The sequence below is a fragment of the Sphaeramia orbicularis genome, chromosome 10 (assembly GCF_902148855.1).
Source record: "Sphaeramia orbicularis chromosome 10, fSphaOr1.1, whole genome shotgun sequence".
NCBI lineage: Eukaryota > Metazoa > Chordata > Actinopteri > Kurtiformes > Apogonidae > Sphaeramia > Sphaeramia orbicularis.
The window spans coordinates 29,028,961-29,056,317 of record NC_043966.1 but is presented as its reverse complement, the minus strand read 5'-3'; the positions used below and the strand labels follow the sequence as shown (position 1 = coordinate 29,056,317).

General features: G+C 39.4%; 1 protein-coding gene across 2 annotated transcripts in view; it reads right to left on the bottom strand.

The window, feature by feature from the left end:
• The window catches only part of spock1 (SPARC (osteonectin), cwcv and kazal like domains proteoglycan 1), a 133,006-nt gene that overhangs the window by 32,231 nt on the left and 73,418 nt on the right, over positions 1 to 27,357 (bottom strand). For both annotated transcript variants that reach the window (XM_030145283.1, XM_030145282.1), the window contains 2 exons: positions 18,893 to 18,973; positions 5,578 to 5,692 (listed from right to left, as the gene is read on the bottom strand). In XM_030145283.1, the coding sequence (XP_030001143.1) occupies positions 5,578 to 5,692; positions 18,893 to 18,973 (196 nt within the window). The remainder of the gene's footprint in view (positions 1 to 5,577; positions 5,693 to 18,892; positions 18,974 to 27,357) is intronic.

Here is a 27,357-nt window from a genome sequence, read left to right as displayed (position 1 = left end):
AATGTTGTAATTCGGGAAAAGTTCAGACATCAGTATTTGGTGGAATAACCCTGATTTTCAATGACAGCTTTCACGTGTCTTGTCTCTCCTCCATTGCTGTTGAATGACTTTATGCGGCTCCTGGCAGAGAAATTCAAGAAGCTCAGCAATGTTTGATGGCTTGTGACCATCCATCTTCCTCTGATTATATTCAAGAAGTTTTCAAAGTGGGTTCAGATCTGGAGATTGGGCTGGCCACGACAGGGTCTTCATTTGGTGGTCCGTCATCCACACCTTTATTGACCAAGCTGAGGCCAGGAGCATTGTCCTGATAGAAAACCAGTCTTCAGCATTTGGGAACATTGTCAGAGCAGAAGTCCAAAAGCTTTCAAAAGTTATTTTTGGATTCCAGTTACTTTTGTGGTACTAATAGCACTGTTTTTGTCTATTGCAAGAAGACAGTGATGGTCACAGTAGTGGTTTTTATACTTCTCCTTAAATAGGACATGGATCAGGTGTTTTTTACATAGAATAAGGTGTAATAGGGTGTTGGAATTCAACAGACATGCTGATTTCAAAGGAAATTGCATGTGGTCTCTTAATTTTTTCCAGAGCTCTATATATGTCAGCCCTATGATGACCTGTGACACATCCAGGGTGTACCCTGCCCTTATCTGCTGGTAGGTAGGACAAGTTCTGGCATCCCCATGACTCCCTCAACGACAAAGCGGTTCTGAATTGAATATTGACCCGTTTCCACAATGCATTACATGTACATATGGTATCTGCAAATAAAACTAATAATACAGATATGAACACTAAATAATACTAAGTGGAAGACAGAGGGAACCTGCCAGATAGGGTGACCAGATCCCAACAAACCAAATGTGGCCCAAAGCCCATGTTTGTCTGAGAGAATGTGAGGCATGTTAACAATGCTGCCATGTCATCTTAAATTTTGCTATGTCTAATTTAAAATAAAAAACAAACACATAAAATAGACCGTGCAGGTTAGGCTTCAGCATGTGAAACATTTAATTAGAATGCAACTTTCCTAACTCATGCACAAAGTAAACAAAATCGTGCAAGACCATTTTCATATTTGTATCTGACCTTCCTTTAATTTTTTTAATAAGATGGTGTTGAACAGACTGCCAAATATGATTCAGCAAATGCTCAAAACTTCTGAAACCTGTGTGAATGTATATATGTGATAAAAGTCATCATCTTTGTCAAATAAAATTCCAAGAAATAATGATGTGTATAGGGTTTTCATACTTAAAATTGCTTCAAAGTAATGATGTATCCAGTCAGTTGATAATAAAAAAGACTATTGAGAATTATGGTAAAGTCATGTTGGTGCCTGAAAGAAAAACAAATCACAAACTCAAAAAAAAAAAAAAAAAAAAAAAATGAACGCAGCAACTTCCCCTAAATTACACGTGTGGAATTCAAAAACAACTTTGATGGTATGAGTGGTTGTTGCATGAGGCCCTTTGAAATAGACAAGGGATAAAATTGCTGTGCAATCCCACATAAAGTACAAAATGTGGTAACCCTATTACCAGATGATGATCACTTTCTCCCAAAATCCAATACTTCACCACTCATATGAAGTACCTCTTGCAAAAATGTGGCAAAGCAGGTGGGTTGAAATACTATGAAAGCTTTAAACAGCAAGTGAAACATATTTTAGTTCATACTCTTTCATGAATTAGTCTTCTGCCCCCCCCCCGACACACACGCACGCACGCACACACACACACACACACACACACACACACACACACACACACACACACACACTTTTTTGGTCTAGTTAAAGTTGTTTTAAACAGACCTTCTATCTGTCAATGTGTAAATGTTCTCTATACTGTGTCTGTGTCGTGTGGACTTGTAACCTCATTGGAAGACAATAGAAACTGTCTCAGGATATAATGCATGCATACAATGAAACAGATGACTATAGACAGATAAAACAGACAATCATAGGGCGTTTTCAGACTGAGTATCCAGATCTGTGCTGTACCTGGATACGCTCACACCTTTCCTGCATATGCTGCATTCACAAGCATGTACCATGCCTGAGAATGAGTGGGTGTTACAGGGCCGAAACAGTAGGTGGCAGTGTGGAAGGAATTATGTAGCTATCCAACAAACGTGGAAATGACAAACCCTTAAGGTGAAGACACACCAACCCGACTGCCGATCGTCACCAGAAAAGGTAGCCCGACTATCAGTCAGCTCCCGTCTCCCCGAAATAGTCAAAAAAGTGTGAAGAAAACACCAAATTGACTACCGACTTCAGCGTACATTCTGTGCTCGCGCAAGACGTAAAACCGGAAAATGACGGAACATCTCTCTAAACACAGAGCTCGCTGTCATCAGTCATTGTTGTCAGCAGAGAGTGTTGAGTAATCAAGAAGGGTTGTTGCTGTTGTACTTGTTGAACAGATGGCTAGTAATAAGAAGATACTGGTGTGGTCAGCACCCGGGCTTCTTCTGGTGGAAGAGGAAAGATGTCACAGGTGAAAACTAAGAAGAAATTGCACTATGCTGACAATGCTAACAGTGTTCACTTCATGGAATGAATGAAGTCCATAGTCAACACTGACTGGCACTCATTCAGATACGATATGAGCAGTGAATGGCCTATTATAGAAGACAATAATAGTGGGAAGTACCTTGGCATAGCTGTATTCACATGGAAACTTCTCGTTCACTGTTACAAAGGTTCCAATCACTTGTGCTGGTTGTCGTCCTCTACTATCTGTTGGGATAGGCCCCTGTTGCTTTAAGGCGCAATGCATTATGGGTAATGTAGTCTTAACAGAAGTGCACACAGATCGTTGCTGTTGTATCTGCTAATTCTCTGTCATGTCGCACTGACGAGTTAGTGTGCGTCTTTGATTACCGTGAGTACATTATTTACATCTGTACTGTTGTTTCTGTGTGCTTGTTTTATGGTGTTTATGATGTTTGAGTGTTACCATTTACCCGTGTTTTATTGCTGCGCCGCCGTTTAATCGGCACGGACTGAAAATGCTACCGCTAGCTAAGTTAGTTTCGGTGTTGTTTGTCCCGTGTCTTTAACATATTTTCACTGTTTTCTGTGGTATACAATCAATGTAAATCAGTTTCTGAATGTGTACTACATGTTTACTGCAAGTGACTGCATGTTATTCGGCCTGTCGGGTCTGTAACCAGTCCGACACGTGTAGTCTATGGGTGCCGACATTACCGCATGTTCGGCAACAGCAGTCCTTTCTCTGATGTTCGGTACGCTCATTAAGTGGCATTTACAATGTCAGAAGTACTGTTTGGATCATTGTTCAGTCTGGCTAAGGTCTGTGCAGTTAGTATAAGTGGACATTATTCATTTTATGATGTTTAATTCATGCATCCATGTAACATTGTTTATTAATACTGTTGTCATATGAGTACTGTAATTGTGTACTGATTCTGTTATCACAGTAATGTGACACAGTGTGCTTGTATTTGGGTCGTACTAATACCTACTTTATTTCTGTTGTGTTACAGAAACCACACACACACGCGTATAACCCACATATACATATGATTATACTGTCAGTGCCAAAGCTGAAGTTAACCCATGCCTGTACTGTGCCCAGCCTCATCAGTAAACGTTTTAAACTGAACTCAAACCTCCTGCTTATTGTGTCCTGACCGACGCCCCGGGGACGAATGAAGCATACACACAACGAACTATCCTAATACAGTCCTTCAGTAACCCTCACCCACATTCACTGATTCACTAGTCAAGGGCCGTCCCTCCACCAATCAGATCGGTTTGACTGAATGACAAGTAGTGGCTGACCACACATGTTGAACTGGCCGAAAAACTGGCGATGGCATTAATGAAGACCGATCGTAGAGAACACACCAACCAGACTCATGTCACTGACCTCGCCAGACTGCCTGACGATGTCCGACCGCTGAAAATTGGGCTGGTGTGTCTTCACCTTTACGCCATCAACCACGCGACTGTTCTGTTCACAGGCGATACTTTTCTGTTAGCCTGTTTGAGGCAAAGAGAAGAAGAACGACCTTCGTTGTCCCTGATATATCACCGAGTGGTTTGGTCAGTAAGGTGAGACCGTGCCCCGTGGATCCGAAGCTTTTTCAGGAGACAACATGAGTGCCGTCTATGGTCTTGGATACAGATCACTTTCACACGGCAACGTTCCGTACTGGAATCCACACAGTCTGTACCGAGGACTACCTTCTCAGCTGGACTCAGGTATGGTACTTGCGCATGGAACGTTTGTATTCACACTGATAAAATTAAGTGGACTTGGGGGTCCAACATAGTCGGATACGGACTCGGATACCCAATGTGAAAACGCTCATAAATGATGTGTACTCAAAGGGGACAGGAAAGTGATCTCTCTTTCTCCCTCTCATACCAGTGTACTTCACTATCCTGCTGAGAGTCTCTAATCTGAAAAGGCCTGATTTGACGGTGCTACAGTCTCTCACAGCAGGACAGAGGTCTAAAGGAATTAACACTGCAAACTCTCCATAATGGCTTTTGAGTTAGAGCTCACCACTTCACTACTTATGTTGAAGCCTGCAGCCAAATATTATCAGCCAATAAGGGGAGTCAAGACATCTGCACTGAGCTCCATTAAATCTGTCAAGTTATGACAGGGCTTTCATTTCATCAGCTTTTTGTCAGAAAATATAACTGATAGCCTACAAGTGTTAGTAAAGTGCAAAAATGACACCAAAAAGTATACAGGGCATCTTCAAAGAGGTAATGCTGTTAAACGTTAATAACAATGATCAGATCAATCATCTATATACAAAACAATGCTGCACCAAAGTGTCCATTAACTGTCTTTCACAATACCTACTTCAAATGTTCTGAGAGCAATAAAATGTGTTTTGTCCTCTGGAGGACAAAGAATCAGTGTTATGCCAATTAATTCTACTAATTTAACTTACTTAGATGGAATATTATCATGGTCCACAGCTTCAGTGAGTGTTGTTTGGAAACATGATTATTTTAGGTGAATAATTTGACATACTAAGGAGCAAATAGGACTTGCATGCAATGCAAAGAAAAGAAAACATCTTGGAAGGAAATGACTTGAAGAAATCAATTAAGCCCATGAAGGAGACAAAACACATGCTTGTGTCTTTTGGGGGGAATGTTTGTTGAAGTGAAAAATTAAAAAACCTTAAAATTGACAGCATGGCAAGGTTGAAAACACAAACAAATTGGGTGCTGACAGGGCAGCGAATGTTTGTCAGAGTCCATAGAGCACAAATAAACTGATAGTTTGATTAAAATTAATTGGTGGAAAGAATATACAGTATGTCTGTATGTTTGTTAGTGAAGCGCACTGGATTCCTACACACTGCAAAAAACACAAAATGCTACTTTATTTCTTCCACCAACTGGATGTAATTATCCAAATCGACCTTAAGGGTCTGCAGTATACTTGCAGAGTAATTCTTGGTTAGAGGGGTTTATTCTAACATAATAGTAATGGTTCCTAAATTCAGGACACAGAAAAAACTCAACAACTCAATTCTTGTAGAAAACATTGACGCATAATTACTGGCTCTTACCTGTGGCTTGGCTGCTTGTGATTGGTGCAGATGGCTGTCTGGTAGTCATGGCTTACACACACCTTATGGGGAGGGCATCGTACCTTCAGACAGGGATCCTTGGTTGCATCTGGATCTGTCAGGATAGACCAAAAACAAACTTTATCTCTGCACTGCAAAGATAACTTTGTGGAAGCATGCATCACTAGAGAATTAACACAATGTATGAATACTGAAGCTGAAAGTTGAGGCAGCAAAACATCAAGCTGTTCTTTTCCAGCTGGCAGATTCTCACGTTCTACTAACTAGAGCTGGCAGAAAACTATTGACGTGGAGAAAAAGGAAGAGAAGAAGAATAGTAAAAGGTAAACGCTGAGGTTTCCGCAGTATAAGCTGCTTAATGAGGACTACTCTCTCTAAAATGTGGACTCCATCCCCTTCCAATCAATCTCCTCTGTGACATTATCGCTGTGGCAGCGAGGCACAACTGGCTGGTGTCCAAGGTGACAAAAGATCAAAGCAGCTCATTGACTCTGAGCATTGTGTCATTTCACACTAGGATAACAGCACAAACCCGCTTTCATTTGACAGAAGGAGGAGGGAAAACAGAAGGTGGAATGAGTGAGAAAGTGGCAGTAAAAGGGAGACAAGAGCCTTCACTGCAAATGATGTGAGAGTCAAGCGGTGGGTCTTGGATGGGTGCTCACAATTGACCTGTCAATCACACTTGTTGTACCAGATGCACAAAAACTTGTTCATTAAGAGCAAAGACAACTAAAAAGATGAAAAGAATAAAGTTAGATAAAAGACAAAGTGAATTTTTACAGCACATACTCAGCATAGAACATATGCTATCACCATGGTGAGTGCACTGAAAATTATTTCAAATCCTGTGTTAATTATGACTGAGCAAAGACTATATAGATCAAAGCCCTGCATTATGTACAGCTCATTAGCATGTGGCTGTTAACATCATAAAGTGAGAGCGGCCTTGTCTCCATTAGTGGCCTAATGGGTTGTGTTTGAGCCACAGCTGGTGTCTAATGTGTACTTCTACTAGTTTTTGACCTGATCACACACCGCGCTGTTGTTTACATGCCGGTTTATCAGCAGTAAATCGGCCAGAGACTCAGACATGATAGCAGTTTTCTTCGACCAGCTTGCTGTAACATTGCAATCTCAACAACCATCTGCAAAAATGAATGAACAGCTCCACATATCAAGTATAAACAAAACAAAACTGCATATATCTGGGGCCATCAAAGGATAAACAAGTGTTTTCTTTATCTATGAATTATATAAACAAAGACAACATACTCTCAAGATGCGAAAAATAAGATACGCTCAAGAGAAGAGATTCATTGTACGCTACACACATCTTTCATAACTAAGTACCATGCTGGTTTCCTTGCAGTCTGTGAAACACATTCTCCAGAATATATGCATTTTACATGCCAGCCTTTCCACTGATGTCTGTTCTGCAGTGTGTTTCTATCGCCTGCTTATTTGTGCCTGTCCTCACCCCATCTATCAGTGTTGGAGCAAACCCATCTTACCTCACTTTACTTCAAAATGACTTTATCACCACGAGGAAATGAGAGATGAAGGGATGAGGAGAAAAAGAGATGAGCAAAGGGTCGGGGAAAAAGGAGACTGGTATCTGGTTAGTGGAGGATTGGAGGACAATTTTGGATTAGTGTGACCTCCGCTACCAGACAAATTGGAAACCACAAATTCCAATAAGCAAGTTGAGATATTTACACACTCGCAAATGCATAAAACATAACATGGAGACATGTGTGTTCATTATATCTGAAATAATTTTTAGGTTTTACAGGATCGGGAGGCTGGGAAGAGAAATGAACAGAGGAGTGTATGGTAAAAAAGAGTTTTATCCATCTATTTAAAGCTTGACTGAGCAGCACTGGCAGTTAAACCAGCCAGTCAATTGTAATGCAGGAACACTGCAGCACACTCATGCCACCTCTCTTTTACTTTCCTTAGTTCAAATCTCTCACCCACTTTTATTCTGCGTCTAATCTTAAGTGTAGCTTTACTGCCATCCATGTACATATACATGAGCATGCCATTCCCTTTTCAATTGTTAGTAATTTGTGCAAATGACAGAAGTCGACTCACTCTCCCAGATAAGACATTTCCAAAGGAATAAAGTAGGTGTACAGAAAAGAAAATAGTCCTCACTTAATTTCAGTTACTTTCTACCTTTGATAAGAAACAATAAAGGCACAGAATGTTAAAGAGATTGTTCCACACACAGACAGCAAAACAAATGTGTCTACGGATCGTCCTTGGCCATATGTAATGGTGACTGATGACCCATGAGTGCTGGTATACTAGTTTGTAGGTGTGAGGCAGATGGAGAGAGCTGGTTGAGATGAAACTGAGAGGAGTGAGGGCAAGAGACAACAACAGATATTAACAAATGGACAAAAGTGTGTGGTGGGTTCTAAAGTGTGTGAATTCTACTCATGTATAAGAATAATTTTCTGACAAAGACAGAAAAAGCCTACAATATATACAAGATGGAGAGATCACAGAATAGAAAAAGTCATCATTTCAACACACAACTGATAAACTGCTGAAGGTGAATACAGATATGTTCTATAATACAATGATATACATTTATTCTAATGCCCTGTTGTGGTTCATAGACTGACAGATAGACGGTCTGACAGACATGCTGACTGCTACATCCCTCTGCATCATATGATCGAGTTACTAAACATATAGTCTAGATTTCCCTGAATACAGACACATGTATTCTGGTTTGAAATAGCAGATGGTTTTCCAGATGTGCTCCAGAAAAAGCTAGGCTCTTTAAAAAAAAAAAAAAAAAAGCATAGTAATGCATAGTAAGCACAGTTTCAGTCTTTTGTCCTTTTCTTTTGTTATTTTGAAACAGCAATATCAGCACAGCCAAATGACTCCCTATTACAAAACTCATCTAAGCAATTTATCATTCTGCACTGACAGGTGGATGCACATTAAGACAAATATGAAGACAGATTGAATGGTGTGCAGTATACAACATAATTATTCCACAAACTTACAACTTAGAAATATTGCTTTTTGACCAAACAAGAAACACTAACAGGACATAGGCCCTGTTCAGATCTGCCATTAACATGCATCCTGAGTGATCTGAGTACAAGTTATAATGCAAAGTGTGAGCCGACTGAGAATGCACTGATTTCTGATCTGATCAGAGACCACACTTTTTAAGGTGCAATGGATGGTAGGATTTCCAATGCTGTTAACCCATCATATTAAAGGTGCCCTGCCACACATATTTTATTACTTCTGTGTTAATGTCTGAAGTTCTACCATGAACTCTGGAATATTTTTTGTGGAAATGCCTTGGTTACCAAGTTCCAAGCCATTCTAATATGGTATAGAAAGCCTGCTGGAAGACTCAGCGTGATCTCATGAATATTCAACATGCTAATCTGCTTGACTCTCATTGGCTAACAGCTAGCCAATGAGATTAGGGATGTCCCAATCCAATCTACAGATCAGTATCAGCTCCCGATCTGGCATTTTTTAGAAGATCGGATCAGATTTAGTCACGAGATCAGGCTGATCTGGGCCCAGTACAGAAACGGGGGGGGTGCAGTTTCTGGAGGTAGGGAAAAGCCGCACAACAGTGGGAGGCATAGAGGAACTAGTAAAGCGTCTATAAGTTTTACTTTCACTCTGTGTGCACTCATTACAAAGTCTGGTAGAGATGCGCAAGTCTGTTTTTTTTCAGTCAGTTGGGCTTTTGTGGAATTATTTGACCTGACCCCACCCGCCCCACAAATAAACTGACAGTCTTTTGACAAACTCCAACTCGACCCATGAGTAACCCACTTCACATCACTAACGCACAGCACTGAACACACCCCTATATAATACCTGGACGGACCTGTCCATACACACACTACAGTAGTGGCAAATATAAGGTTCTAATTTGTCCCACAGTATGAATTTGCAAAGTGCAAAAATTATATTAAAGTTAAGAGTCAAAGGTGACATACTTGTTTTAGTTCAGGATCCACATTCAGCCCAGTTGTGATCTCAAGTAAAATAATAGCATAATAACCTATAAATAATGACTCCAAATTTAAATCAAAATTTCATTGTAAAAAGTCCATATTGGATCGGTATTGGAACGGTATCAGCAAAACTAATCCCCCAAAAAATCAGATCGGATTAGAAGCAAAAAACTCCAGATCGGGACATCACTAAATGAGAGCCTGGCTTTTCAACATCTCTACCCTGCGCAACAAGTAGAGGAAACTGAAAATGACACTTAACATGCTTTGAGCGTCCGACTCCCAGCTTCTATGCATCTCTTGTATGGCGGATCTTACACGGAATTTTCACAACTTCTAATCTGTATCCACTAGGCCCCCTCCACTGCTCTATGAGCCCACCAGGAGTGCTGGGCCCCATGAATTTGTCATGTTTACCCTCCCTTCACGGCGCTCCAGTTTACTGGATACGAAAACTGTCACTGAGCTAGATGAATTTTGTGGGCATGGTCTCACCTGGGCCAGTTCATGAGCAGTAATGAGATCAGGCATTAACACGTCACACTGACCAGCTTTTCTAATTGACCTGATTTCTCCACTCATTTCTTTTCAGTGGTAATAGCAGACAGAGGAGGTAGTGGTTCATTTTCAAATTCACTACATAACACAAACACCTATGGACCTAATGTTAAAAAAAATACAAGTAAAAATGTTTTTGCGTGATTATATGTAGAATTTTGACCTTTACATGTGAAAAAATTATTTTAATGATCACAAAAGTCTTTAGAATGAAAGGCTAAGTTGCCGAAGATGCCAGTATATTAGATTATGCACTGAATCTATTCAAACTGACTGTGAAAATTACTGGTTATGAGATATTTTTTGAAGAAGAAAACTTGATGATACCATAATACAGATGAGCTTTATACTTTATTTTGTGAGTGATACAGCCTGTAGATATACTGTATAGATTAGATTCTTGGATGGTTTTGATAGTTCCTAAACATGTTCTGGTAGAGTTTGGAATATCAATACTACATACCCACAACCCTTTTAAAGATACATGGAATTTTCAGAAAACCTGTAAATTAGAAGTGCTACACATGTGCAGTATTGGCTGAACAAACTGAAATGACACTGCCTATTTTTTCCTCCTGATGAGGAAGCATATCTGCAGTTTGAAATTCATGTACGCGTTTAGCATTTGAGGATCCAATCATCATTAAAGTGTATGTCATGCAAGAACGCCAATAAAAACAAATAGATTTGTCAAAGTTGTCATTCTGACATTTAAGCTGTACTTATTGATTCTCAACATCACCTCATGCAGTAACAGGCAAGAAACATTCCTCCTTAAAAGCCTCAGCTGCACAGTGAATTCAATTTGCAAAGAAACATTGTAAGTGCATCCTGTTAAACCTGAAATGAGAATATGTGCTATGTTTTAGCAATACATGAGCTTGTTTATTTTCCTACTGAGCAGGGAACCAAATCAGTCACTGGAGACACATGTGGAAACACATTCTAATGCCAGGTGTGAGGAAATGCACTTAGAACCAGCCACTTGAGATCAGCTCAGTGAAAAACACATGTTAAGCCTCAGTCACAAATGCCGTTACGAACGGCTATGAACACTGTGAGAACGATTTATGGACCATTTCGTATGACCTTCTCAAGGTGGTAGTATAAGAATGGAGTGTTCACGGAGTGTTCGTGGACCATTCTTAAGTTCGTAGTCAGGTGAGCGATCTTGTCCAAGATTTTCTAAGAACGCAGTACGAAACCGCCTTTCGCACGGCACAATAACGAATGCCTTATGAACTACGTAAGAACAACGCACGATGTTCATGGATCAGGAGGCCTTTCCAGGACCCAAATGTTCCTGCAGTGGCTGCAAGTTGATCTCAAGAACACATTACGGTGTTATTAGGGGTCCCTTACGGCATTCACGTGAACAGATGCACGGACAGAGATTCGCACAGCTTTCTTAAGGTGGACATAAGGTGCAGTGCAGCAGTAGTGTGACATTCAGTGCAGCAGACATGTGACGTTCTTAGAGGGGTCGAATACAAACTGTCAAGATGGAGTGAATGACTGGACTCAAACGCAGAACATATAAAGAATAAAGTGGTTTATTAACAGAAAAATAAGCTTGAAAAAACAACACCAAACCTGCAGAGAGATAATGCACAGTCCACAGTACCCGGGTGATGAGGATCAGGCTGACGGAGAGAATATGCATGACAGACGGTTAGTGTTTTTAATGTTCAGTTCCCTCTATTATTCTTGTGTATCTTTGTTTTATTCTTAAAACTTCTACTTCAAATTTCTTAATTTGATGTCTTATTATGACTCCTAATTTCTAACAGTACAGGTCGGTTTCCCTAATACGTCACAGGAATGCTGTTTCAGCTCCACAGACAGTGCACAATCCCAAACACAGACAACGCACATTCTAAAACATTTAATGGAAAAAGAAAAAACAAGCTTAATGTAGTTTAATGTCTGAAAAGAGTATCAATAATCACCAAATTATGTGTGGACATCTCTAATGCTGGGATCCGCGACTGTCTGGAGGATAAAGCGGTTCAGAAAATGAATGAATGAAAAAAACACCACTCTCAGATCAAACTATGTTACGTTTTTTGCAGAGGTGAAAGTGGACATGACTACAGATGTCCGCACAAACTTTGGTGATGATTGATCACAGTTCTGGGGCATTAAACTATGTTAAGCTGTTTTTTATGTTAACCATTTTAGAATGTCCCTCTTCTTTTGCTGCTGTCGGACCAAAACAGCCAAAACAACCGCTGGATCTTCCTCTTCTTCATCTTGTAGCTGTAGAAGTTTCAGTCTTGTGGGCATTATTACCATCTTGAATCCAATACTCATGACACGGGATGCTGTACACGGCCACTGTTTATATACCAATCTAAATATTCTGAAACAGCGTAAGATCTTCCTACCATCGACTTGAGAGTGCCACGAATTTCACGTAGGGCTGATGTACATTCACCTTATAACACAATAAGTTGTGAAGTGGCAGTAGGTCTGATGTAGGAAGGTCCCAAGGCACCCTAACAAAGACCGGGATAACTGTACGGTGTTCGTACAATATAAAATCACGTTATTTTCTCACGAAGGCCTCAAGTTGCTCTTGCGGCAGCCGTACGGACTGCCTAAGACGGCCGTAAGAAACTATTACTCCATCCACGAATGTCTACAAATATCTACAAACTCCACAACTCATACGAACCGGGAGATTTGTACGAACCCATCGTTCGTAAGAAGCTTTGTGACTGAGGCTTTAATAAAAGGTCTTAGGTTTGGCCATGGTTTTGGATCCAATCCATCTAAATGGGCATTACCATTAGTCAAGTGTGAATAAACCAATGATTGTGTAAGATTAAAAAGCCGATGCTCATTAGCTAGTAAAATGCATTATCCCTGCTCTGTCTCCACAAACAGTCTTATTTTAATAACCAGCCAAAGTGAATTTAAAGCTCTTTTAAAGGAGTGTGAAATCAGTGAGCTTGGTCAATGTAACGGTTTTAAACTTGCACAAATGATTGTTTTGTAACTATCGATTGTAAGTTTTTGTATTATGTGTTGATTATGTCTTGTATTGTCAGAAATCGTGTGTTATGCTGCTTTTCTTGGCCAGGTCACTCTTGAAAAAGAGATTTGCAATCTCAATGAGGCTTTTTTTGTACCTGGTTAAATAAAGTCTATATATGTATATATATATATAAAGTCAAACTAAATCAATTCAATATGGACACCTTGTGATTATTGTACGCTTTGAAAGCTCTGCTGTTGGTGTAAACCCAGTAACAACCCAGCTACCATCTGGTCAGACCTGCTTTCATACAGTGGTGGTGGTGGTGGTGGGTAGTGTGGATCAATATATTTCTTGGTTGGAAGCTCATGCTCACTAGGCGCAGCAGGAGCATGAAAGAAAATATATTCCTTGTTGAAATCAAAAGTTGTAGTACATCTAAGAAAATACTCTACAAAAGCTTTATCTGACTGCATGCAAAGATCAAAGTCATCTCCGTTAAGCTCTTGTCAGAATAATCTCTATGAATGATCTATAGTTGATCTATAAGAATGTGCTCTGTGTGAACATCATTAAGAATATGTGTGGGTGCCAAGTTTTTTCTCCCATATGTTTGGGAGTTTTTGTGGTCCTACAACCACATCACGTACCAGTATTTATTCCTCTTTATGTGTAAGTGCGGCTGTGTTACTGTTCTACATTCCTGCACTGATTAGGTTAGCACATACAGTACACTGACTTCCATCACCTTCCACTCTCACTTTATCATTCCCTCCAAACCCACAGCACTGAGCCTTCAGGGAGCCACAGGGCGAATACAGTCACCTACAGCAGAGCTAGAAACCCAATGTTGGCGTAAGAAAATTAACAGATCTATTCTTATTCATCCTGTGGCTCTGTATATATTAAAGTAGAATAGAGTATATGAAAAATGACTATATTATGATATTAAAAAATAGAGGATGTTCATTTCCGTTCCAGTGTTGTATAAGATATCTAAAACTGAATATTGAATTTCGAGGAAAAGCCTTAATTTCTTCACAGCGACAGATTTATCTGTCAAACAGGCCAATACAATCCTACTTACTAGTAAAAAATTTGAACGCAGTATACAGTAATTAGATAATATATAGTTCTTCATAACATCCATTTGTTAAAGGTCATTATGAGCAATTTGTTCTTGCTCATGTGCTTGTGTATTTTTGTAGTATATGCTGGAGTCTGCTTTTTGCTGTGAGTCAACTGATCCATTACTGAGCTAACAACAGTCTTGGTGTATGTGCAGGGTGCAGGTCATGTTCACTCACTCTCACTGAATGCTTAAGTTCCTCTCTTTTGCTTCACTACCATGACAACAATGTGCAACATTAGATACTACTAGCTAAGAATGCAGTCAGCTGATGACAACACACAACCCAGACTTCAATGCTAACTTTTCATATGCATGCGTGCACATGTGAATTTTCAATCAAGAACCCCTTGTCAACTTTGATCCACACGTTCAACAGTAGTGACGAATCAGGAACTAGATCCCTGGAGTAGTAGCAAAAGCCATCGATCAGAAACTTACCGCATCTCTTCTGCAATTTAATGACACACCACTTTCAAGTGGGTATTGAGCTAAAAAGAACACTACAGTGAAAGCTGTAAAAGTTTATTACAATTACAGCTGCCCTACTCATCCACTTTTCAGTCTTCTCAAGATGTTTCCTCCTTTTACCCATTATAATCCTTAAGAGGTGAAAAATGGCAAAAACAGAGGGAGGTAAGATTAAGCACTGTTCCTGTGTCCTCTAATACTGGACAGAGGCCAGAGAGGAGTGCAGTGATTGGATAATAAAGATAGTTGGAGTCTGGGAGAAGAGGCCACATTGCCAACAAGCCCTGTCAGGGAGGAGAGGGTGACCTCAAATTAATTGCTGCTGAGATGGACATGGGTCAGTGGGGTGTTTTTGCGTTTTGTGTGTACGGGTGTGTGAGTGTGTGTTAACATTGTGGACCTCTGTTTTCCATTGTTTGCTCTCCACAATTACTGTTTCTAATAACAAATAAACACGTTTAATATTAAATAAACTAGAGCTCCAACAACCATTCCCAAAGGATGGTTTCCTGACTGTTATTAGAAAAATGGGCATCATTTTCAAGCTATGATAAACTAATTAAAAAGGTGTTTCGCCTCTTTCACCTCGGGGGCCATGGGGAAAAACAAAAGACAGAAAGCAACCAGTAAGACAAACAGATCAGGAGGAGATAAATTTTTCCTTCTGTCTGGTTTTTGAATGTTCCTTGGGGTCTGACTGTTTGTCCTGTGAGAGGCAGTGAAGCGATGGATGACACAGAGGAATGATGGAGGGATGAAAGCACAGAGAAGGCCTCTGGGAGGACGCAGTGATAGAACAGATTCACCATCCAGAAAATTAATTATTGAAAACATGGGCAAATCATATTATTGTGGGTGTAACCGAGGAAAGGAAAAGATAAACAGGCTGTTTCAGTTTGGATGTTAGAGAGAAGAAAGCCCATGTGGCTTATGGGAAAATATATCTGGAGAAAAAGGCTATTGACTATTGCTTGCGAACTGAATATTCATCACTGCCACACAACCATTACACACACACACACACACACACACACACACACACACACGCCCTGAAAGAGGATGTTTTGTAAGACTATTGCTAGCAGCAAAGCATTTTTAAAGCAACACTATGAGGCGAATAATCAAACAGTCTTTGAAGGCAGCTTCAAAGCTCAAGAAGCAAAGATGTATTTGAATACAACACATGCATACAAGGCGACGTTAATTTCAGGTGGAAGTTGCTAATTGTCACGATCTGAAATTACTTATACACAGCCTTTTCTGCTTGAAATGTGAGTCGAGATCACTGAAATAAAATAGTATATGCATGAAATTAGCCTGGTTTAAGAGCACACGTACGCACATGTGCAGACCTCACTTTAGGATTAATGAATTCCTCAGTGTAGGACAGTGCAAGACCATTAAATTATCTGTGACATAGAAGGTGGAACAAGAGGCCAGAGCTGTCATCCACCAAGTGCATGTGTAAGAATATATAGTGTAAAAAGAAACTACAGTTAAGTCAGAATAGATCACAGCTCTTTCTCCTCTCACTCCATCAACTTTCGTAATAATCTTCCTCTAAAAAGTATTAAAACCAAGTGTCTGATGTGATATTGTGAGTGATTGTGTCTATTTATTTAATCCGTTTATACAAAATGATGAAAACAATCAGAAGCACCACTATATTCTCACTTTATGGGAGCTTAGAAAGCCTTTCCATTTTGTCTTTGCCAAGAAAACAAAGCTTGTGCCAAATTAAAACACATCTTGCCTGCAGCAAATGTTTTACACCACACACTGACTTAAACCACAGAACAGACAAGAGGTGAACACAGAGGAAGACAAGATCATATAAATTTCAAAATAAGGTAAGGTTTTGTTGCCCAATAGCGCATCAGGGGCCAACACTTCTATGACTAATTTTTAAATGACCTGCTGCAATTGGGCTTTTACAGCTCAGTTCTAATTAGCTTCAGAACAAAACTACTCCCAGTTAAAACACTAAGGTTTGATTCATTTTTATTTCAGTGTGAGCAGCGCAAAGGAAAAACAAGAGATGTTACAGTGCTGTAATTGGTAATTTTCTTTTTTTCTTTTGTTTTTAAGTCAGAATTAATCACAATGATTTCAGAAAGTGAGGACAGATAACAAGACAACTTCTGTGTTTGGGCCAACTTAAATACCACTACTGTTTATTTGTACTGGCTCTTACATAAGCAGCACAATCTGCATATCTACATATTTTTGGATTCATGTAGACTTTCGATACAGTGGATTACGCTACAAAACCATGCAGCTTATCACACACTGAAATAGATCAAACCATGTGGAGTTGGTTGCATAACTACACGACAACAGAACACAATGTTCTGTTTGTTGAGTTCTAAGTCATTTATATTTTTGCATTTTGGTTAATCTAAGTCATATTCATATTTTTGCTTTTAGGTTCATCATTTGGTTATCCCTTTACCTACTCTGCTTTCAGCACAGTAGTGCAACAGAATTCACTCTAATTCACACTGTCACCTAAACGTCTTTGTGTCACATCCATGACACTGAAATGAAAAACTCAATACGTGATACACCTAAACAACTTCAGGTAGCTTAAACAACTGGTGAGATCACAAATTATATAAGCATTTTGGATTTTCTACATAACACAGTAATTATTCAGATCTTTTAGATTGCTGGATTTCATAACGTTTTACTCAGTTTTACAATAAAAACAAGAGATCTGTGGTCCCCCTGTTATCAGGCTCTACAACTTGCTTGAATATCTGTATTTTTGATTCTGTTTATAATGACTTATTTGTTTGTACTGGCAGTAATATGGTATAACATGAATATATTTCTCTGTAATGTGAGGTATTGGACGCCTTAGTTCCCAGAGCATCAGTAAAGTGTCCATGTTACTTTTCCTGTCATTATTTTGATGCTGGTGACAGCTGTGGCCAGACGCCTTATATGTTCAGGTTGCCAATGTGTCCATCCCATTGTCATGAGCGCAACATCTTCAAAACATCTGGACAGAAGAAATGTTTCCCACAGAATGGGTTGCGTTTATATAAGCACTTTCCTAAGGGCAGCAAAGCATTCATACACATGATCACATACATCCTGAAAAAGCCACTGAGGAACTTGTTTAGTGTCTTCTGAGACAAGAGAGAGTCTTCCAAGATGGTCTGATCCATATATTAATGAAGAAAAGTCATTTGCCGTGCTTTCATGTAATTACACGCAGTTTGTGCATTTTTTATGCCTTTATCTTCTCTGCTCATTAATCTACAAATACTGTTCACTTGGCATTTAATGACCTGCAAAAGGGTTGATTAATTTAAAAAATAATGTTATATTAAGTATTTGTACACTTAATTATATCTAAATTATGCATAGTGAAAGCATTAAAATTGTCAAAGCCAAACAATGGTAAACAAACTTGATACATCACCAGTTCTGCAAAATGTAATTGAATGCAGTACATCGTCATATTTATTCAAGAAGAAAATTAACTGCAACTGATGTTACCAGTGGTAATCTCAAAGAAACGAGACTGCAGGGGATTTCAGCCCACTACGCCCACATTAGCTTGTTAAGCTCTGTTAAGCTACAGGCACAAACAACAGAGCTGACAGGTATGCCACTGTGCTGCAAGAAGCTAAATCTTTACTCCAATGAATACACTACGTTGCAAATTTCCAATTTTCCTGAACTAACAAACCACAATTTTAGCAATGAGGCTAGCCTCAGAAAAAGCTGCATGTCACCGAAAGGGACAGCTTTGATCAGCCTCTGCGAATTAGCATGGCTGCATTGGATTCAAATGCCCAGCTGTGAGGTGGTTATCTCTTCCTTCAATATGGTCATCACAAGACAGTGTGGAGAAGTAATTATGCTAAACACTATAATAATTCACCTGCTGTTTAATGGGAAATGCGACAGCTATTTCAACTGGGTGTAATGTAAAACTACAGATACCCTTGGTGAGCAGATCAGCACCGACATCATGTACTTGCTGTATTTTACAGCTAAATCAGCTGGAGGTGCATAAACAGGATATTTCTCCCACCAAACCTGCTTTAGTCTGCATGTTCCATGATACTTTGTGCAGGCATTGAATCAAACCTCCCCACTTGGAAATCATGCTGCCCATACTTCACTCACCATCTTGTACTGTTTTCTTGGCAGAGCCAGAGTGGGTTTTGGCTACAGGGTCTCCATATCTGCCAGGCTCCGGTTCTTGCTCTACAAAAAACAGAATAATTGTAAGAGTTCACACATGAATAAAGGAATAATATTTGAACATTTTCTGGAGTATAAATTGATACCGGAAGGTCATTAGAGAGCAGCACAGTATAAAGACAGGAAACGGCAGCAAGCAGGTATTTTTGCCATAATGCACTTTTCAACTTTTTTTTTTGCCGCAAATCAATCCAAATATTTCGAAATAAATTTCTGTACCATTATGATGTTTTTTTTTAACAACAATAATTCCAGCACCTATTTTTAGGTACTGAACTTCACAAAGTGTAGCTGAAGTGTCAGGTGCATATTTCATTATAGTTCTTCTAAATGTACATAAACACATTTTGATGTGCCAGAAACACACACAAACATTTTTGCTACTTGGAAAAAAGCTACCAGCAGCATCATTACTAACCACAAGTAGACCCAGGCAAGGGAAAGCAAAGGTATGCACCTATCCATCGAGATACATAAATCTAATCCCTTGTTTCTTGTTACACACACACACACACACACACACACACACACACACACACACACACACACACACACACACACACAGCAGTACAACATCCCATATGGAAACAGGCCAGTGATGGCAGAGCCGCAGGGAGGAAGCCTGAGCACTGAGGTACACTGAGTTTGTCATCTCTGTCTGTAGGCTGTGACAATAACACCCTGAGATGATGAACTCACCTACTGTATTTGTTAACAACACAAGATTGTAGATAAGGACAGACCATTGTTTGCATATAATTTCCAGGACATGACCACATCACAAATATGCATTTCCCAGAAATAGTAATGGATGCTAAAAACAAAAAACAAAAAAATAATAAGGCTAGAACCACACGATTTTTGTTTAGAAAGATGTATATTCAGTCATTTCCTATCATCAAGTGATTTAACTCTATGGTGATTTAACTTAAGACCCACTGACAATATTATATTACAGTCCTTTTTGATCTGGGAGTCTGTGGTGGCATTTCCATGCATCTGTGAACAGCAGTGATGTAAAATGAGACAGGCAGTATGTCCTAATGTTTCACACTCTCTCACACACACACACACGCACACACACACACACTTTACTGGGTCTGGGATATTAGCAGCTACTGAAGTATATTTATTTTATAGAGTCATTTTAACACTTACCTCTGCCAAGGAGTGCAGCTGCCTATAGTTTAATTTCACTGGACACGGGCATAAAATAAGATGAAAATACCACAGTGGGAGGTGACTTACTCACAACAGAAGCATTGACAGAATGTGCATCTGCTTTACATCAGCCTTTAGTTAACAGGGTCTGTCAAGTCTGTTATGATACAGTAGGTTTAGGTTAAATGAAATAATCAGAAATGGAGGAAAATGAAGAAAAATGCATGCACAGCTTTTGCTGCTTGTTCACTTACTTCACACTTACGTTTTTACATTAGTCTTTCACAAACTGTACCAACAGGTTTGTCATTCTAATACACCAACAGTAGCCGACTTACATCAAACCAACTAATGCTAAATGTACTGTTAGCTAACTATTTTTCTTATTATACAGGAAACTAGGGATGCACTGATCTGACTTTTTCAGTTCCAAAGCTGGGACCTTGTGCATCGGTCAATACCCGATACCAATCCGATATCATTGTTGATTTAGAACAGAGGTCCTCAACCATGGGGGACAGGTAGTCAATGATCAGGTGAGAGAAGCTCACTTTCATTTTCTCACAGCTTTATCTACAGAGCTACATAACCCACCACATCCTCCACATACAGGTCTATTGGATTACTTTTAGAATAACGTTTGGCATGTAGGGCATAGACTGTGTCGCAAAAATTTAAAGGGGAAGGATTGGTCTTGCGGATTGGTTGCTTTTACCGATCCCCGATCTAGCTAAAATGTTGATATCAAGGCCAATATCCAATCCTAATATCCGATCGGTGCAACCTTACAGGAAACACTGCTTCACAAAAAATATGAATCCTGCGTAGAGTGGTGGTGTAGTGGTTAGCACTTCCACCTCATATTTCCTCTGTTTTCCTCCACCATCAAAAACAAGTATACACCAGTTAATTGTCCTGTCAGTACACCAACCATGGTACTGATGAAGATCTGGAGTTGGTTCCCGATCACCTTCAGCTCACTGCTTCAAATGTGTTAAGTGCTAATTCTAATTGCTAGTGCTAATGCTGGGTGTTGTGTTTGTATTACGAAGGATAAAATGCAGAGCCCATATTTCCATATAATGTTAACCTTTAAAGTGAAGTGGACTGCTGACAAATCTAACTCTATGAGCAATCACTATGTGGGTCAGCTGATGATGATGCTGGATACCATCAATCACACAGGTGACTGACTGCAGTTCAAAAACAAACCTGCAATTATCACTTATTGCTCAAGAGAAGAAAAGACAAATCTTTAAGATTGTTACTTTAAAAAGCCCATTGATTCCAAAGCCACACCCAAAGTGCATGCATCGATCACTGACACATTATTCCTTCATTTGTTCCTATTTGGTCATATTTCATTGCTGTGATATTGGATATAGCTATTTCTGGGCTTATTGAATGGCTGCACTGTATTTTCTACAGTAGATGTGATATTGGCATTGTTCCACCCACATCATGTTGCAGATGTGGATGTAATGCATATACATGAGTCTTAACTTCTGCAGCTTATGTTTAAATATGCCTTTTTATGTTAAGTATTATCATATTGTCAAGTCTATAGCTGCCTAAGATATGCCCTTTTCACACACCATTATGCACTGTTTAAAACGAACTAACCTCATTCTGATCCCCTATTATGCTGCCTAAAATCACTTGTGTTGAAGACCATTTTTAAAAATTATCATCTAAAACCTTCATGAACATAACATTTTTCAAAAGATAACAAGGCCTTTCATTTCCAACAAAAGGTAACCTATGCAAATGTATGTGTGTGAAAGTTAGATCAACTTTTTTGTGTCCTCTGTTCATTTTTTTCCTTATTATAGGATGTCTTCCTTATCTTTCAGCTATCCTCTCTACAGACAGTCTCTCTCAAGTGCTCTCCGTAGGCTTTGTGTGTGTATATCTTTGCATTTCCTTCTTCTGTTTTCTCCTGAGACTCTCTGATGCCACTGTCACATCCACACGCTGGCATTTAGCCTGAAGGCTTTTCTAATCGGGAGCAACGGCTGTCTGCTCACATCCTCTGAAGTTTATTTATCCTAATTTACGATGATCATTGGAGGCTCGATTGGCTACGAGGCACAAAGGCCAGAAACACACATGCACATTCAGTCTTCTTTGTTTGTGATCTGCTGTTGTGGCTATCTACTCTTCAAAACAGTTTGTTCAGCAGCGTCCACACACTGTAGTCCATTGATTCACAGCTTCATTTCCTTTTTAGTTCACTGGTGGTTTTGACTCTGCCTTTGTAAATTGGGAGTGCCGGGCAGTTACAATTCATTCAACTCACCGCTGCTTTGTCTGCCAACATTTACACTTTCTTAATCACCAGTTTCTTTTGGTTTCCTGTCACCTTCCTCACTGCTTCTTCTTCCATACCATATCTTCTTTTCTTTCCTGGTTAAATAGGAATTTAACAGCTTCTGCTGATATAATTGCCTTCATCTGTTCATTCAATTAACAATACCCTTGGTGTGACTGTATGTATTTCATTACTCTTCATCTCAGCAGGCTGCAGGTAGAACTGATTGCCTTCTGTGTGTGGTTGTGACTGTTTTCATTTACACTGAAATCACTGTAGCATGTATGTGTGTGTTTCAGCTGATAGTTCCATTTATGTGTTAAACTCAGTCCTCTGAACGAGTGAGATAAGAGGCGAGCTGAGTCGTGGATATTGATATTGAGTCACTTTTTATGATGTGGCCAACAAGCCATTAAAATCAGAGCAGTAAACAATGTTTTAAGAATGCCTGGAGTGTGAGCTACAAACCATTAGCACATTAGACTGGGTGTATGAGGTATCTGTTCTTGCTCCAGCTTACACTCCTTTTTAATACACAGACCTGAGGTGATCACTGTTGTTTGTTGCATTTTTTTTAATCTACTTTTGTCTTTCTAATTCCTTTAGACACCTGAGGTGCAGATCAAAGATCATTATAAGAAAAAGCATTAAAGAGCAGTGACAGAGTTATGGGACAGGCCAAAATGAGTGAAGATGGACTGATGAGAAATGGGAGCAGACAGACAGCATATCTTGAGAGAGAAAGAGGGTTAGTGAGTTGGAGAAATAGCTGATGAAATATACAACAATGATGAACACTCTTCTGGGAAAACACAATGTCACATCTAATCAGTCTGATTGGCAATTTGGAAGCTCCAGATTTTCGAGGCTTTGTTTGTGGCTGCAACTGCCAAACCAGAGTGCATCACAAATGACTTCTGTTTCTGCAGCCAAAATGGTTGCTATAGTAACAATGTATTCACTAGATAATCTAATAAAAAAAGGACAGGAGGAGTAAACACCTGAAAATTGTAAAGTTTCTTCTTGTACACTTTTTTTAGAGTTGACATTCTGGCTGAGTCTCGGTGCCAGACTGACTCTCTAGTGTTGGTCTGGACTGACTGTGATAATGGGGCGCTGCCTACCATTTGTAATCCCCTCTTTGACTCCTCTCTCTGGATAATGTTGCAATCACAACCTCACAAATCTGTTGAGTATGCCCACATACAAGAAACCACAAACAAACATCCAGAATACTGATTTTAACATTAGTCTTACTAACGGCTCTAATGTTATCTGTTAGTGAGGACACTTCCCCTCTCTTGTCTGTCTGTGTATTCAGGCTTTTTAAGGCAACTCCCACAACCATTACAGATGGGACAGGAGAGAAAATAATACAGATGCAGAAAACATCAAATAAAAATTCAGAGTCTGACTGTATGAAAGCTAAGAAAACATAAATTAGCCAGACTCTGGGCTCAGAATAGTCAAGTTGAGTGTATGTGTTCTGTATGTGTGCCAAGTGTCTAGAACATGTTTTTTTTTGTATTAAAGTAGACATACTTGGTTAAAGAAACAAAATAAGTAGTAAATGTAGTGGTAAAATGCAGTAAAGGAGTTTAAGTTGTAGTAAATTCCCTAATAATTGTGGCTGAAGTCAACACCAGACTTGGTTTATGTGAGTGACTGTGTGAGGTATTTCTGCCTCCTTGAAAATGGAAAAAGTCAAATTAAATGTCAGGGCATGGTTATATTTTAATGACTACAAGGCAGGCAAGCACACACCAGATTGCTGCAGTAAGTCACAGGTGGGCGGAGAGGGAAAGAAACCATGATAGCCATGTGTGTGCTTGTGTGTTTATGTTTGTGACTGCAGTGTATATTGTAAAAACAAAAAATAATTATGTGGCATGGTGTTCTTGTGATATTAAACCACTCATTATTATCCAAAATATCAAATTATTTTCTATTATGTTCTTTCTAATTTAAGTTTTCTACAAACATGTTTATGAATATGCCCGGAACTATTTTGAAAAATATTTCTGATACATGTTTGACAAAATGATCTCTACATAAGTACCCACTCACTACGGTTTCAGAGAATTTTCAGCGTCTGTGTCAGTAAATGTAGGCCAGCAAAATGTATCTGCTGAGATCTGATGGCCTTTGTCTTTAAACGTGACCAATGAAATGATTCCAGTTTGAACAGGTTTCATATCTTTGTGAAGCGATAATAGACAGTCAGACAGATAGATAACTTTATTTATCCCACAATGGTTAATTCAGTTAAACAGTCTCCAATTGTGGCTCAGGAAGTGAATCATAAATACAGAGGATGGAAGGAATGACGATAAGGTCAAGGATGAAGAGACTGAGACAAATGTTTGCTTTTTGTTATCAATATATTTAAAACACAGAGTGGATACAAGAAGTCCCTTATGATCTAAATACCTCAGTCTCTTTCCACTGACACCTCATAACAGCTGTCCTCTACATATGCTTGTGCTGACCCAGTGCAGAACTGTGACAAATGTTGATCCAGAGTGATGTAAAAGTTGCAAGAATTCCCATAGGACAGTTCAGACTGAGCTTTTGATCTGTATCTGAAATGGTGCCGCATATGGAAGTGGACAAAATCCCATGTATTATGTTAGGGATAGGCTTAAATGACTATCACAGACAGATATCACATCACAGCAAATAATCTCTTTTAGGCCACTTTTTCCTGAAGTTTGAATGTATCCTTTGCTATCATTTCTTCAGGCAATGTGGTGAAATGTTTGCCTTCTCACTTACTGGTCCTGGATCAGCTTTTGGCTGCATGCTGGTGCACCATGAAGCTGTGATTTGGGTGCAGCAGATGTCTGCCTAATCCATACAGGGTGAGCAGGATTGACTCGGACATAGGCCAGTGTCACCTCCACACATGTATCTACTTACCTGACTATAGACTAACAAGCATACTATTTACAGAATAATCATGTCTGTCTGATAGAGGTCACTGAGCTGTCACCATGGAAACATGTTCACAGATCATTGGGAAGGATTCTGCCATCTGTGCAAATGAAGACAACAAAGGTTGTGAGGTTTGAGCAAGGTGAAGTTTCTTATCTTTTTACTTAATGATCTTAACAAACTTTAATTTCCTGCTAAATCTGGACCCTGTAGAGCAGTGTTTCCCAACCCTTGTGCTGCGGCCCATATAGTGTGGAGTAAGAAATCATTAGATGTGCTGTGGAAGATTATCCAGTTTCACCTGATTGATACTGTGAGCGAGCAGCGTGATATAGATGCATACGACTGCACACACCAATGATCCACTCTACAACAAGTCTCCTGTTTCCCTTTGCAAAATAAAAGTGAAAGTGAACTGGCCCCGATGCCTCCCATAGTATTATACGACGGACCTCAATCTGTAAACCAGGGGAGAGTGTTCAGTGACTGCTGCCAAGGAGTTCCCCATTCTGGAAAACAAAGCTATTTCAGTTCTGTTCCCTTTCTCCACAACCTATCTATGTGAGGTGGGCTTTTCAACCATGACTGACAAAGACGAAAAAAGAGACTGACTCAGAGCTGTTGAGGAAGATTAGTGAGTGTCTTTCTTCATTTCCTGCAAGAATATCAGATTTATGTTCAACTAAACAGGCCCAGTAAATTGAGACTAGATTTGCATTATATTTCAATACATATACTTTCTGTGACATTTTTGTTTGGTGGTGTGCCTTGTGATTTTTCTAATGTAAAATATATGCCGTGGCTCAAAAAGGTTGGGAAACACTGCTGTAGAGTACTGTCATAAAGTCTAATGTAGACCATATCTGTTGTAATATAGTTATTCTCAACCTATTTGCACCTTTTTGAATGCAGGCTATGGTTCAATGCTGTCAATAATTGCTATAAAACATTGCCCTCTGCCTCCTGTTTCATTCATCTTTAGAATGCAAATGACAAACTACTTGAATGAAATATTTATTTTACACATCTTAGCCAGAGACTGCGGCTAGTGAGAAATGCGAGTGAAGGCAGTTATGTACACTGTCAGTGTCCGAGTGATGCATATTAATAGTTGTACTGTGAATGCTGATGTGAAGATAATATTCCTCCTGTGTCGCTGGGACACTGGCCAGTGCAAAAATGATCACACATTAAAGGTATCAGGAACATTGTGTTGGTGAGCCTTTTCACTGATGATATCCTGCTGAGAAAGAGAGGCTGATGAAAGAAAAAAGAGGAGAAGTAACACTAGAGGGAATGTGATAATAATATCCAAACTTCCTAAAACTATAATCAAATATGTATGAAAGCTACCAACAGCTTATTCTCACAGGCTTCTATTGTGTGTGTGTGTGTGTGTGTGTGTGTGTGTGTGTGTTTACATGAGCTGAGTTGATACACAGTCGCCCATTGTTCATCATTATGTAATTTTCATCTGATGAACTCAATACGTCAGAAACAATAAACACTTGTGTGATACCGTGTCACAAGAAGCAGAGAGAAGCACAGGCAGTAAGGATAGATATACATGCTTCAAAGTACTAAGTCCAAGTTAAATATTTAAAAATGAATCACAGATGACACGATTTCTCATCTCATCAGTCATTCGTTTCCTACCCTGAGTATAAACAACAAAACAGGGCTGCTTTAAACCATAAATGTCAGGTTAAAGAGTCTACATGAGTTTGTAAATCTGAGAGTGAAAGCCAATTTCACCTGTACTGCTGAGCTTTAAAGCACTCACAGAACACTTCAGCTTGTATAACTGTTTCAGTCTTTCTGTTTACCTGCTGTGTCGGTGTTTAATATGCACCTTTCCCTGTAGGTGTTGGTGAAGCATCTTAGAGCTAAGCCATTGAATTAGTAGAAATAACACTGTCATCTTTTCCCGAAATTAACACACTTTATAACTGCAGTTTTAAAAGAAAGAGCCCCAGAGACA